Source organism: Pseudorasbora parva, chromosome 11, assembly GCF_024679245.1.
Source record: "Pseudorasbora parva isolate DD20220531a chromosome 11, ASM2467924v1, whole genome shotgun sequence".
NCBI lineage: Eukaryota > Metazoa > Chordata > Actinopteri > Cypriniformes > Gobionidae > Pseudorasbora > Pseudorasbora parva.
The window spans coordinates 11,232,468-11,248,052 of record NC_090182.1 but is presented as its reverse complement, the minus strand read 5'-3'; the positions used below and the strand labels follow the sequence as shown (position 1 = coordinate 11,248,052).

Here is a 15,585-nt window from a genome sequence, read left to right as displayed (position 1 = left end):
GAAATGCTAACAACATCACCCACGGTTCAGCTTTATCAATGGTGAAATCTTGTGACCTTGGCCCGGTTTGTTTATTTGGATATGTGATGACTGGACCTTCTCTCCTGACCACTCTGGGTTTTCCAGAAGGCCTTTAGATAGTTACACTCTGAAAGGGCTCTTTGCGGGTTGTCAGCTCTAATGCTGTAAGCAGTTCAGGAGATATAGAACAGCCCGCATTCCTGCAGCCCACATGAATTTTTTATTTTTTTTGCTCTGTATAACCCAAACATACCTGTGGGTGATGTTGAGGGTCTTCACATGCAAGCAAAGTGGGGTGGGTTCAAGTTCAAATGCTGAACAACTTAATTATTTTATTTTTACACCTTAAGATAAAGTCACAGTATTGACTTCCGTGGTTGAATTATGTTGATAATATAGCCATGGGCATTGTCAATCATTTACAGCATGTGCAAAATTGATTCTGTCCACAAAATTGCATCACATAAACATGAATGGTGAGAATAGTTTGGCCAAAATGTAAATTGTCTATTTTTGTAGAACTAAAAAAATAGTTATTTATAGTAGAATGTCCAATTTGCTGTTTTTAATACATTGAAGTGAATGGGTGATATGATGTGTGATAATGATATGGCTGTCAGTTTTTTTATATTTTAGTTGAAGTCAAACTTATTGTTATATTCAGAAGATTTAGATTTCAGTTTATTTGAGGTGCTTGACAGCCCGTTCCCATCTACTTGTATTGTGTGAAAGCAGCTCACTTTAATATTATACCGATTTGAGACGACATGAGGATGTGTCCCTAATTTGTTGGTGAACTGTCCCTTTAAGTTCCATCCTTCCGCAGGAAGATATAGTCCCTGGTTGGCAGTCGGTCTCTATGGATGCTGCGCAGTAATATAGTAGCCAGGTGAACAGGTGTTTCGCGTCATAGCCGTTTCCACACTGAAAAAAAGGTTTGTCAAGTAACCTTAAAATTTGATTCACGTTTTATATAAGTTAAAAAATATTATTAAATGTAACATAATCAAGTATGTTAGACCTATTTAGTTGAGGTCGATAAAGCTTTTTAAGGTAATATCCACACACTCTCTCATTTAACTGTATAATCGCAGCTAAATATTAGCCAATCCGCACCCAGAACCGAAAATAACCGTTTTTTTTAACCGTCATGCTGTCAGATCAGTCTGTTTATAAACAAATAAAAAATAAAATGGGAAAAGTGTTTGTCTCCTTTAAAAAGACAACCCAAAATACCCTGACAGAGAGAAAGAGACAAGCACTCAAAAATAGACAGGGGAAGTCGGTTAATAATTGTCCACCTCATGATGCGCGAGCATTACACCTGTGCTGGTTTGCGCGCGAGCAAAGTCTGCGCGTCAAGAGGGGAGAAGGAAAAAAAAAAGTTCCACGAGCGCGACGGTGACGCGCACCGAGAGTTGCGGAGCGTGTGAGTCCTGAAGGGCAAATAAGAGACTGGAGAAAATCGACCTTAACCATATCAGGGTGCATTTCTCTGATATTTCATATAGGCGCATGTGGATCGCATTGGGCGTGTTGGCAGTATAGATAGTGTGTATATCGAACATTTAAATTATAAGATCTTGTGTCTGACAAGCAAAGCGTCATCATAGGTTTTGGTGGGCATGATTTCACTGGTGACCTACAGTAGCACGGGATGCGCCACACAAAGCAAAGGGTCTGAAATACCAGACGGGAGACACAGAGACCTTCAAGAGGCTCATAACATCGATTCACAAGGATATATTTATTTGTTACCGGAAATATATTTCTCTGGACCATAAGGACGCACTCTACTTCCACCGGGAATTCTGCTGCGAGGGAGCCGGTGTAAATGAAATGCGCGGAATGCATGGAAAACTCTCCTGTAAAATAGCATATAACCCACTGGGATTATTATAGCATAGTTATTTATAATAAATACGACCATCTGAGCATCTCAAAAGCCTTCTTTTATATGCTACTCAATGAGCCCGTGTTTTTTTTCTCTCTTTTTTTTGCTTTAAAACTTAAAAAGATATTTATTTTTTCCTTTATTTTCTTGTTAAACCATGACAGGAATGACAATTGCCCTGTTTTTTGAGAATCTACTGAGTAAATTGTCACTCTTTGGATTATGTTGGATTCGGATGTGAAAGTGGAATAATCATTCATAGAGAATTAACAAGTGTAAGGACTGGACGTTGGACCTCTTGTTATATTATTCACGCAACTACTTCGGACTTTTCCTGGTGAACTCAAACAATGGGGATCAAACTGAGAGTTATTCTGGGAATGTTTCAGTTCGTCTCGCTTACCAGAATCCCCACGCAATGTGCCAAGACACCGGTAAGAACATGGGGTTTTTTTTTATAGCTACTGATATTTTTATTTTTATTTAAAACATATCATTTAGTGCTTATTATTTTAACGAGACACTGTAAGTGAGTGTTCTTTAACTATTTTAATGAGCATTTAAACTGAAATTGATAAATTTAACTACTGGTCCGTCTTTCTTTTATCACACACTTGATAAGTATCTTTTATTATGGCAGATTCCGCACCATTGCTTGTAAAATGCACTTTATAGAGCTGAGTTAATGCACAACACTCTGGGCATTTTATATGTTGAAATAACCTGACGGTCATTGACGTTTGGATGGATAGGAATTCGCTGCTGCTTTTAAAGATTTGTGCTGAGATAAAACCCACCAATGTATTCGTGATATACTGTTTGTGTGTGTGTTTATTGTTGTCTGAAAACACGCTAAAGCGAGCTGAGGGTGTTAAAGAGCACATCATGGGGGTGTGGCCTATATGATAGGCTAATTAATTCAATGTGATGATGATATTGATAATATATAATATAATGCTAGAATATTTTAATTATATAGTTTAATTGATACATAGGCTAATGTAATGTGTTTATAATAGCCTATATTTGTATTATTGCCTTCACTAAGTTTTTTCCCTCTTCTCTCAATTTATAGTTCACAGTCTCTAATATATTCTATCTCGTATAGTCGTAATGAGTGTTAAATATTTTTCTTCTGCGTATTTAAAAAAACAACAACATTTTAATAGGCCTATAGATGTAGGCTATATTTGATTTTTGGCTGGGTCTCCGAAGGATAGACAGTGACGCACTTCCTTTCTTATCTTTATCTTCACTTAGAAAAGCTTTTGTCAACATTACAGCCATCAGGCCAGTATATCGCACCTATTGTTAGCACTATCAACGTTGCGAGTTGTAGCATATGAGCAGGATGGCGGAATGCACTTAATTTGCGAATCTCCGTTATTCGCAAGCGTAGCGGTATGTGGTCGGTGTACGTGTGACCAGAGCTCTGCTTTATGGATGCATATCATAAGTCTTCATAATGATGCAGCTCCACTCATCGTTTGTCCTGTTGTGTTTAGCCGAAACTTCGTTTATTTATTTTAGACTGCAGTTTGGCTCGGTATATTTAATTTGATGGTGCTGAAGATGCCGTGAAATGTAAACCTTCAGAATGTTGATTTGCTTTGCATGCTGCCAGTCTTGGCGAAAGTGCACCTCAAATGCATGATAAGGTATGGCATGATTTTCAAAATTCTAACCCCGTGACCTTTAGGTGTCTCCCTGTCACGTGCACAGTGATGATGAAGTTGCCAGGTGGGCAATGTGAGCGTGCACTGAAGTCCAGAAGTCTGAGGCCACTTTCAAATAATATTATCAGCATAACAATGTTAGAGGAAATTGATCAATATACAGAGTATTTGTTTGGTCTTCCTTTGCTTTAAAGTAACCGTGAAATTTAAATGGTCTATTACTTTTGGTTACATTTTATTTTACAGTTGTTACAAATTTACTTGTTACATATGTTAAATATACTTACCTTTGTAATAACAGTAAATTAGGCATAATTAGATTGAACCTCCTCAACCAAACCCTAACCCTATAGTATAGGTAGGCCTACATGTAGTTAATTATTATGACTTAGTACTTAAATATCTAATTATACTGTAACAATGACACCTTAAAATAAAGTGAATTTTTTAAATTCCATATTTTTTATGGACTGTTGCAGTATTTATTATAAATTATTTATCGCTGCGCATCATTAGTTGTTATTGCATTTCAGTGCACTTGTAATCTTTAATCAAAATAACTTCTCATCCCTTTTGCAGCAGCATCATCTTTTCTTTGATGAAGTATAAAACATCAAAGACAGAATTACGTTTTTTGGAAGACTATGGTTCAGTAGAGTTGTGTGGAGTGATGAAACACAATGAAACACGAGTTGCATGATGATGCTCTAGAGCAGGGGTTTTCAAATCATTCCTGGAGCCTCCCCAGCACTGCACATTTTGGATGTCTCCCTTATTAGTGTCTTATTTAACACAGGTGTATTAACTCATCAGCTGATTAGTTTAGTACTCCATGAGCTGAGCTGGGTGTGTCCAATAAGGGACATATCCAAAATGTGCAGTGCTTGGGAGGCTCCAGGAATGGTTTTGAAAACCCCTGCTCTAGAGCGTTGTCTTCAAAAATCTGCTGAGAAATATAATAATAAATGCATCTCTACCACAGTGGAGCATGGAGGAAGAGCTGTCATTGTTTACTGCTGGTATTGGTTAGCTACTTCACTGTCAAAAGTCATTTAATGCTTTGGATTGCAGGAGAATTTTTTAACAAGACAATGCTACTGCCCAAATTGCAAAGAAAACCAAGATGTGTCGTGAGAACAAGTGCATCAAGCTCATGTTTTGGGCTGGTCAGAGTCTCTCATTAAACTCAAATGACCTGGGAGACATGTTTCAACTACTCATGAACTGCTCGCAGCCTTTGACATTGAGTAGAACAATGTGACCCTTCTTTCTGTAATAAGCTGTCTGCGAGTTTACCCACATGGTTTAAAGGGATAGCTCACTTTAAAATGTAAAAATTCTGTCATCCTTTACTCACCCTCAAGTTGCTTCAAACCTGTATGAATTTCTTTCTTCAGCACATGGGAAGATATTTTGCAGAATGTCAGTAACCAAACAGGTAACTGGAACCACTGACTTCCATAGTAGGAAAAAAAATACTATGGACGCCAATGGTTCCAGTTAACTGATTGATTACTGACATTCTTCAAAATATCTTCCCTTGTGTTCAGCTGAAAAAAAAGAAATTCACACAGGTTTGAAACAACTTGAGGGTGAGTAAAGGATGACAGAATTTTAATTTTAAAGTGAACTATACCTTTAAAGGGGTGATGAATTGAGAAATCAACTTTCCCTTGAGCCTTAAATATGACGGATAAAAGGTCATGTTAATATAAGACTACCCTGTAAGTTTCCGCGCTGATAACTTCCTTGTCAGTAAAATAAATGCTTTTATAGACACCAGGCCCAGAAAACGAGGCTCTCAAATCCCTTGATTTGAGAGCCTTGTTTTCTGGGCCTGGTGTCTATAAAAGCATTTATTTTACTGAATGTATTAGAAGGGTGAAACGCCGCCTCTATGTGTACTCCTTCTTATGTAGCCCCGGCCACCGACTCGTGCAACTAAACTGACCGCGTTACTGAGCAATAAACACGCCAAAGATAGCAAGATAATCGTTTGTTAACAAGACACAGGTTGACCCTGGATTTGCAGACATAAGCCCTATTCGCAAGGGAATAGTATTATCTAGGGACCTCTATGATTTAGAAATTACTCCCCATGTCTGAATTTTGCGTGGCACATTCGCACGGGATAAGCAAAGCCTGTGATTATATTCGAATTTACTGAATTATCTCCCGAATATGATGTCAAGACTTGTAAATGTTTTTTTCTTATAGATATAGCTGTATGAAATCATAAATAGTCTTATGTATCACTATCGTTTTGATAGTTTTATAGTAATACAAATAATTTCGTTCAGTCAGAGAACTTGCGCTACAATTAAAAACTGAGCACAGACCAGCAGCAGGAGTCAGATTTCATTTATCCCGAATGAGAAGCTGACAAATATACGGCGGAAGATTAGTTTCAAAGCTAAATGTAAAAGCGCCCATTTAAGCGAGCTTGTCATTGTACATTTCTGTTGTTATGTTTTTCATTAAGTATATTATTGATATTAAACACACCATTCAAGCAATTTGCATCATTCTAAAGTGAAAGTAATCCGTGCTGCCTACATTCTTCATGAAAGATAAAGATAGAAATGCGCACAGGAAACAAAAACCTTGCAAAAATGACATATACGATCCGCCTAATCCTGGCTAAATCAGAGAGATGCCAATTTGCATGGGGTTACTATTATCACAGGACCTCGGTGTTCAGCGAAATATGGTAGGTAATTTGCGGGGGGGGGATTTTTATTTTACAAATTACAGACATGGCCGATTTGCATGAGATTAAGATCACAGACATTCTCTGCAATTATTACAAATCACCAGAGGATCCTAGATAATACTAATCCCATGAGAATAGGGCTATATTGAGATTAAAACACAATGCTGTGCCTTTTATATTGGATCCGACAGGAATGGTACAAGACACTAATGTGAGTTAAACATGTCTTTTTATATGGGATAGTATTGCATTGTTACAGATATTGATTCCTTATTTGTTAGTTAATTGCGATTTGGGATCAGAACAAATCAGATCGGATATGTTATGGGCCAGGGAGTTCACAAATCCCAACGTACCAGGGCTACCGGTATGTGTTTTCCAGACCAAAACGTATAAGCACGTCGCAGACAGGTTAATCTTAAATAGTGAAATAATCTATAATAATATCGTGATCTGCGTTGTTAATGTTTACTCTTTGGACTTGAAGAGCGTGCACCCACTTATGCGTGTGCGGTTCATGCTTCTATTCACTGTTCGGGCAGGCCAAGTAATAAAATAAATAAATAAATCGTAGGTGGATGAGAGATAAATCATTGTATTTTTTTATTGATAATTTCATTTTGAGAGCCCTGTCAGATAATTATTCCATTTGCCACTTTCAAAACAATCCCTCCCGTGAACTGACAAGGAAGTTGAAGCTCCTTAAATATGCAAATCTTATCCAATCCTGGCCTTGGGCGTTTACTCCCAATTCTCCAGTGCGGCACACCCATCAAAACCTGAGCGTTCTGGAGAGAGCCTCAAAACCAGTGTAGAAATAGCCTATTACATATTCATTATGATGTTTTATCCTCACAAAAATGTCCACACAAATGTCATTAGTTGACCTAAAAAAAACAGTATAAAAAAATAAATACAAGCCAGTTCATGACACCTTTAAACAACAGTTTTTGCTCATTTCCTGATTTTTTTCCCCATGAAGTGTACATTTTGTCTTGTTCAAGAAGCTGTATCCTTTAAAAGACTGTCACATCTTCCGTTTCATGCTGACAGCACTAGAGCTGACTTGAACGAAACCTGATGATCATGTTCTCCTGCATGATTTGAAGTTCCAAAGAGCATCTTTTGCTTCAATAGAAGCAAAATACTTTTTGGTAGAAAGGAATTCACCTGTTCAGTATCACACATTTGGTTATACTTGACCCAGAAATAGTAAAAAAAATTATAAATATTTTACATCATAACTTTTCTCTCGTTTTAATGCATGAACATCTTAAAACATTTAGTTCACTTCAAACCCCCCAAAAATCCCAGATTTTCCATGTGATCTCAGACTTTTGGTTCCGCCATATAGCAGTGCCTGATACCTGCTGTTCAGTTTGAAAATCTTATTTCTTAATGCTGGAGTCCATTCACAGATGCCAGACTGACCCATGGGCCGCAGGTGGAGGGGGATTGTGGGAGAGCGGGGCAGCTGAGCTGATGATTGGTGCTCAAACTCGAGGGCTTTTAAAGAGAAGGCTGACGCAGCCAAATCCAGCCAACTGCTGCTGCAAAAAACCTGGCAGCATTGAGATTTTTAGTGCGTGTGCGCATTTCAGGGAGAGAAAGTGAATGTTAATATGTGTGTGAAAGTGTGTGTGTGCCAGTTCCTTTTGCCAGCTCTGAGCTGGCTGCTATATTTCACAATGGCACCAAGGCAGGAGGTAGATGAGGAATTGACTGACTCAACCTTCATATTACAACACAGAATCTGCAGACGCCTCCCTATACGTAACTAAACCCCCATACCGTGCAATGATCTGTGATGTCTTCTGATAAATATTGTTTAAAGGGTGGGGTGAAACACTCAAGTCACTCAAGTTTCAGTCAATCTCATGTCAATCTTGAGTACCTATAGAGTAGTATTGCATCCTTCATATCTCCGAAAAGTCTTTAGTTTTATCAAATTTATAAAAGAAATATGGGCTGTACCGAGTCTTTCCGGAAAAAACCGAGCGCCTGGAGGCGTATCGTGTGGGCGGAGCTAAAGAATGACGAATGTGCACAAAGCGGTGACGTCCTCAAGCGTGGAGAAACCCATGGCTATCTCAGCTAATACAGATAATGATCCAGAATCAAATCTGAGGCTGAAATAAATTGAACAGGAGAAACAGCAACAGCAGGACGTCCGTCTCTGTGGTATGTACTGTATTTAGGGGCCTTTGTGTGTCTTTACGCGCAGTTTATGAGGACATGATTCGGTTTATGGACTATTGTATGTGACTAGACCTTAGAGGTAGCAAGCAAAACGGTTTTGCACGTCAGAGTCAGACTAGTGTTATACAGAACAACAATGGAGTAACCGTTAGCGCATTTGAATGACAAAGCACGCGATCGTATCGTTTACTGATGTTTACTCATGCGACGGTAGCCAATAGCAGAGACATTTGAAGTTGATTTACTCACCGGCTGCTTCCAAAGCAGGACCGAACTTTATCGCTGGGACCGCTCTGTCAAAAACACACTTCTTTGGTATGATTTGGTGAAGTCCTGTGACAGCAGTGACCGTGGAAATCCACTTTGCGACGCGACTGAAGCGATGCCTTGAAGCTTCCCGTCATTTCTGCGTTCAAATCGGTTCAAATGCAGCGCTGCCTTCCCAGAATGCTCTGCTGAAGCGTTGAAGTCGCTCGACGTCACCCATAGGAATAAAGTGGAGCGCGGCGCGTCAAAAGTGTTCACGGAGGACTGGATCTGCACCTGAGAGACTGTTTACAGCGTGCATTTCCTCTCTCTCCCTCTAGTCACGCGTGCGCGCACCCTACCGGGAGAAGAGCCCGTACAGCCCATACAAGGACCTTCCGATCTATTTAACGTCAAGTAGACCCATACTCGAAAAAAACTCGCCGAAACTTGTGAGAAACCGGAAAGAGTATTTTTAACACAGAAATACTCCATCAAACGTCCAACATTAGTTTTTGAAACTTTGTCTATGTTTAGGATGGGAATCCAAGTCTTTAAAGGTGTAAAAAGCTCAGTATGCATGAAACAGCATTTCACCCCCCTTTAATTACATTTAACCTTTATTTATTGCTTTGATGCCACCGTTGCAAATAAACACTCTGTGAGTCTGTGAGTGTATAACCGAATGTACTGGATTATATCAGTGTGAGATCACCTAAAATGCGATTGTCACACATGCTCAGAAAACTACCCACACAGTAAGTAGTCAGGCATGGTGCAGGGAAGCCATGTATGTGTGTGTTGTTTGCGCTATAGTGCAAAGTCTGCTCTCTCCCTCAGCGATGACCTTGTTCCAGTGCGCGGACCCCACTCTATGAGGGGCATGTTTGTGTAAATGTGTGCTAACATCCATCTTTATGCTGCTCTGGCACAAATACACACTAGAAGAGCTTTAAAGAATCATTGATGTCGCCGTATGCTCACAGTTCTTTATAGCACCACATATGCGGTTTTGTTATTGTCCCTGCTGTATGTTGTGTCTGACGCCTCGTCTGTGTCCTTTCCTCTAGTCAGACCACTGGATGCCAACAGAGAGCCACAGATCTGGAGAAGGTATTGAGCCTTGCTTTCTTTTCATGTGCATGCATGAATTATTGATTTAGTGAGGCAATATAATAAAATGGTTCATTTTGGTCCTCAATGATCATGGTAAAATGCCTGTTTGCTAGCTACTGTGTCATTACATAAAGGCAAACTACACTACAGCTCAGAAGTTTGGGTTCAGAAATATCATTTTTTTGTAGCGTTACAATTTAAAAAATAAAATACTTTGAATAAATGCTGTTCTTTTGAACTGTATTCATCAAGAAGGGACAAATCTTTATTTTAGTGAAAGGTCAATTGTAAAAATATTCAGTGTTTGGAGAGTAAAAATATTGTAATGCTACATTATAGGTGCTTCAGATCAGTGTATTGATTTCTTTAAAATACCAGCCCATTGGTGCATAATGTTCAGAGGAATGTTCTGGTTAAAGGGATAGTTCACCCAAAAATTAAAATTCCCCCATGAGTTACTCACCATCAATCCAATTTTTCCCACCAGACGAATATCAGATTATATTTCAAAAAAATCTTCTAAGCTTTATAATGGCAGTGAATGGCAGCCCCAAATGTAAAGCCTAAAAAAGTTCATCCATCCATTATAAAAGTAATCCACACAGCTCCGGGGGTTAATAGAGGCCTTCTGAAGTGAATCAAAGAAAGTGTAATACCTCACACAGTTCAAAACGTTAACACTACATCAGACGTCATCGTCATGCCATTATGCTTTTATCATAAGTTGAATACGGAAGACGGTCTGCTGGAAACTAGATATTAGTCTTCTGGTTAACCGCAGATTACTTTCCTCTGAATCTGAATTTAAATCAAAGTTAAAAACCTATCTTTTTACCCAGGCTTATAACTGTTCTTAGAGTATAAGGATGCATCAGTTATCAGTGTTTTTGATACTCTCCTCCTCATTGCGGTCTAAAATATTTATATACATTTTTACATCTTTTTAGCAAGGTTTTATACAGCACAGTGGTCAACTACTGTTGTTTTTATTGTGTTTTATAAATACATTTTGATTTGAAGTTGAGGGCATTTCACCAGGATAAATGTTAAAGGGTTAGTTCACCCAAAAATGTAAATTCTGTCATTAATTCCTCACCCTCATGTCATTCCAAACCCGTAAGACCTCCGTTCATCTTCGGAAACACAAATTAAGATAACCCTTTAAAATACATAGTGAATGTACAGCCACAAAGTTTATATGTGTACGCATGAGACTAGTGTGAGATAATCACTTACAAACGTTGTGCACAGTATCCAGTATTTCAACTTTTGCCTTGGACATGTAATCAAGGATACGCTATTGTTTACACTGAGAAACATCAACCAACAGGAATTCTGTTCATAACACGTCTACATAGAAACGGATATTGCTTCAATAATTTAGGTTCTTGCATCAATATTTATGTGTATATATAATGTGTAATATATTCATGCACACATATAATGTCATTTTCAATTAATGATGAAGCAGGTTGTCTAAATAATAATCTTCAAGACTGCATTAATGTAAACAGAGTCATTATGTCATAGATGCTGTCCCGAACCTGGACTGTTCCATTAAGTTTGAAGTGTTTTCTTACTTTATTCTCTTTCTCTCAGTGGTGAGGTGGTTGGATGTGTATCAGAGAAGCGGATGCCATCCCAGAGAGACGCTGGTGGAAGTTTGGCGGGAATTTCCATGGGAGACGCATCACCTCTTCCTGCCGTCGTGTGTAACACTGCACCGTTGCGGAGGCTGCTGCTCCGATGAGGCGCTCGAGTGTGTGCCATCACAAACACACACACTTGTAATGGAGGTACACACACACACATGCACCTCACAGGTGTCCTACCACTGGTACAACTGTGGACATATTCAACAGACATTTGATCATCATTTTTGAACAGTATATCTGTAATTTTAACATTTATTATCCAACAAGCTTCGTTTTGTGAAATGTTTGGCTTGTTAAGTGTGCTTGAGATGTATATCTGTAAAAAAATAATGTCAGTCAGTCATTTTGATATTTTAAGGCATTGGCATTCATATTCCTAAATGTGGATGAATTGTCAGAATACTTTAGAGGGGTCTCTGTATATCAGTTCCTACACTACTGTTTACAAGTTTGGGGTCAGTAAGAGTTTTTTTAAATGTTTAAATGTTTTTATATATATATATATATATATATATATATATATATATATATATATATATTCTGCTCAAGAAACATCTCTTATTTGTACCAATGTTGAATACAGTTGTGCTGCTTTTTTTTTTTAAAAAGTAGTAATTTGTTTGAAAAAAAAATTACTGACCCCACACTTCTGAATGGTATAGGGTAAATGTAACACTATGCAAAATTCTCTTAATTTCTCCCTTCATAGAAACATTTCACACATACATTTGCTAACTTACATTCACATGCTTAACATGGCTGTATGGAACTGTTCATGTTAAGCACACACCTACAGACACACACATACACTTATATAAAACAGTAATTATAGATATTTGGGGCAAAGTACCTCAACACAATCTCAGCGCCAGACGTCACACCTACGGTCTGCCCACACTCCTCTCGCTAAACGTCTGATGCATATAGCACACAAAACTGGAAACACTTTTGTGAAGGCAAAAGTCTGAATCTGATTGGCTGACTTCTACAGGCTTTCTGGAAGCTTAGTGTGCAGCGATCATTATCGGTCTGCCAGGAAACAATGCTGTGTTTAAAAGATCCAGTGCCGCAGCAATGAATACTTCAGATGATCAATAAATGCTGGACAAAATTTATTTCGTGAAGTTCACAGCATTGAAACTTCAAGACATCAAGCCTTTTTTGTTTGAGGCACATATTGAATTTAAAAGAGATGTGTTGGCAAAAGTATTATTTTCCAAGATTGCACAACGCTTTGGACTCTCATGTGATTTTGTGTGTCCTCTCAAATCTATAATAAATGATCTGCTGAATATGCAGGCAAACATGAAAGTATCGATAGTCTGTAATAGCATGCTGGTCTGTTATTGTGGCCACCCCTGCACATGACGTTAAACAAAACAATACTGTGATTAGTCACTTTACATATTGTTACATCTTTTGGCCCATATATAGGGATGTGTGCAGTCTGTGGCTAATTGCAGTGGCTATAGAGCCCAGACCTGATGTTATAAGCCAAAGGGCTGGCTACGCGAGACTACTCCACACACTACCCCCTGTAATAACACAAGATCTAATACCTCGAAGCTTTGCCAGAAAGACACACACACAGAGGACACACAGCATGAGTTAGTCATGCATATTCAGTGTGGGAAGATTGAGTCTCTAGTGTAATAGATCAGGTTGGATCCTGGTCACGTACTGTATAGAGAGATTTAAGGATAAAAGATGGAGTCATTACTATGCAGAACAGAGTGTGTGTGTGTGTGTGTGTGTGTGTGTGTGTGTGTGTGTGTGTGTGTGTGTGTGTGTGTGTGTGTGTGTGTGTGTGTGTGTGTGTGTGTGTGTGTGTGTGTGTGTGTGTGTGTGTGTGTGTGTGTGTGTGTGTGTGTGTGTGTGTGTGTGCGTGTGTGTGTGTGTGTACTGACTCCTGCTCTGTTAAACTCCACAGCTCATGAAGACCTCATACATGAAGCATGAAATTGTGCAACTGCCTTTCATTGAACACAACCAGTGTGAGTGCAGGTGAGATACATACTCACACATACATATTCCAACAGACTGACATAGCAATATAAATAAGGGCCAGCATACCATAGATTTGTGTTGTTTTTATATAAAGCTAATTTTATAACAGACTAATCTTAACCCTAAGAGCCCTCGACACATATCGACATATCGAGCACTAGAATTTGAATGGTTGACATACGTTTTATCTTGATGCACAGTCATACATTTTGTGGTGCTTGTAGCTTGAATTTTTGCAATAATAAAGTATTTAATATGTACAACAAAACTCTGATAATTATTAAAAATCAGATTATTTGGTTTTTAAAATGTAAAATGTCATTCGCACATTGAATAATCTTCCAGAAAGTAGGAAGGCTATACACTACCATTCAAAAGTTTGGGTTTGGCATTTATCTGATCAAAAATTGACTATTTGAATGCATTTTATTTAAATATATTTTGGAAACTGTGATACATTTTTCAGGATAATTTGATAAATAGAAAGATCAGAAATCAGGTTTTTTTTTTTTTTAATCTTTTGTAATCTTTTAAATGCAGTCACTTCTGATCAATATATTGTGTCCTTGTTGAGTAAAAGTATTAATTCCTTAAAAAAAATAGCATTGACCCAAAACTTTTAAAGGTAGTGTATTTGGAGCAAAAATCTTAAAGCTCATAAATATATTTGTGATAAAATAACAAATTTTAAGGAGTTACCTGACCTCATTCTTGGGTTTTTAAACACAATTGGTTTTAAGAGTTACTATAATTATAAATCATTTTAACCTTTGAAAACCACTCGAAAGGGAGGTTTTGTAACATTTTGCCAATTTATGGGTGGGAATTTTATCCCCAAAGAATAGCCAAGTAAACCCACCCACACACACCAATCCGAAACCTATCTGACTTTCAAATCCCCTCCCCACACACTCACACACAAATGCACTTCCACCCTGTTTGTCACATGGCGAATGACCCCATCTCCCCACGGAGTACTTCCTGAACCCAGTCACAGAAAGTCTTCACCCCTGAAACACTCTTGTGCTGGCACGTAGCCGAGCTGTCAACATCAGCTCTTTATCAGCTCATTGTGAGGTTCTCCTCAAAAGCCCTTTCAGAGGTTGTGGGGTTCGGATTAAGGCCAGGGTTGGAGCCGAGCGTTCGGTAAGAGCATTTACATGCGCTCGCCTCTCTATCCTCTCTTTGTAATACTGATCTGCCCCGTACAAACTGATCTCACCACTGTTGACCAACCCTAAGTTACTTAAACTCCCACACAGGCAACCAGCCAACATTATTAACTCTGTTTACCTGTGATTTGATCGTTCTTCTAATGCTCACGTTATCATGCGAAAAAACATATATCTTACTGATAATGTTTACACTCTGACATGCTAAAACCATTATCTCATGACAAATAAATCCAACATTTAAGTCAAGAATGAGTTGAGAAATCAGCCCATTTGGTGTTATGTTGTCGGTTAGATTTTCAATATCATCACATTTGTGTTGCTACAGTTAATAGATAGCACTTGAACATGTAGCAAGTAGCATGTCAAAGTGCACCAATCAGTAGTGAATGTAATAGCTTATCCAGATGTTTTGCTTCACAATTATTAACTAATAGTATGACTTAATGAATTGCGAAACTTTTTGTAAATAGCCTTTTTACTTACCCAGAGCCATAACAACAAAACAAGATGTTCTCACTGCAAGTGCGTATGTGTGTTTAGTTTTGTAGCACCACTTGTGCTCAGGGTTGATATATTTGACACTGTCTTTTTCATTCAGTAGTGCAGGATGAATTACATGATGATATAACATACAGTTAAATACTTTTTTTATGGGTTTCAGGTTTATTAAAAATAAAATTATATGAGCAATAATAATAATAATACTTACATATCTGTTAAATATCTGTGTGCATGTGCTATGTGATCTTTCTTTTAATTGTAAGTGTCATTGTTATTCCGTTTTAACTGTCTGTCTTTTCCCTAAAGGCTAAAAGCAAACTTTTATGCAGAGCCAACCAGGTAAATTATATATTTATATAGTGTGTGTGTGTGTGTGTGTGTG

At 38.2% G+C, this 15,585-nt stretch overlaps 1 protein-coding gene across 5 annotated transcripts in view; it reads left to right on the top strand.

Annotated features, from left to right (window-relative positions):
* The first annotated feature begins 1,284 nt into the window (after positions 1–1,284).
* vegfba (vascular endothelial growth factor Ba) overlaps positions 1,285–15,585 on the top strand; it is a 28,072-nt gene continuing 13,771 nt past the window's right edge. The window contains exons 1-5 of one of the 5 annotated variants that reach the window (XM_067457029.1): positions 1,285–2,349; positions 9,820–9,862; positions 11,465–11,661; positions 13,451–13,524; positions 15,510–15,542. In XM_067457029.1, the coding sequence (XP_067313130.1) occupies positions 2,266–2,349; positions 9,820–9,862; positions 11,465–11,661; positions 13,451–13,524; positions 15,510–15,542 (431 nt within the window). In that variant the 5' untranslated portion in view covers positions 1,285–2,265. Of the gene's footprint in view, positions 2,350–3,165; positions 3,330–3,358; positions 3,574–9,819; positions 9,863–11,464; positions 11,662–13,450; positions 13,525–15,509; positions 15,543–15,585 lie in introns of those variants that run through there. The other 4 variants (XM_067457028.1, XM_067457030.1, XM_067457032.1 and 1 more) reach the window with 4 other exon arrangements.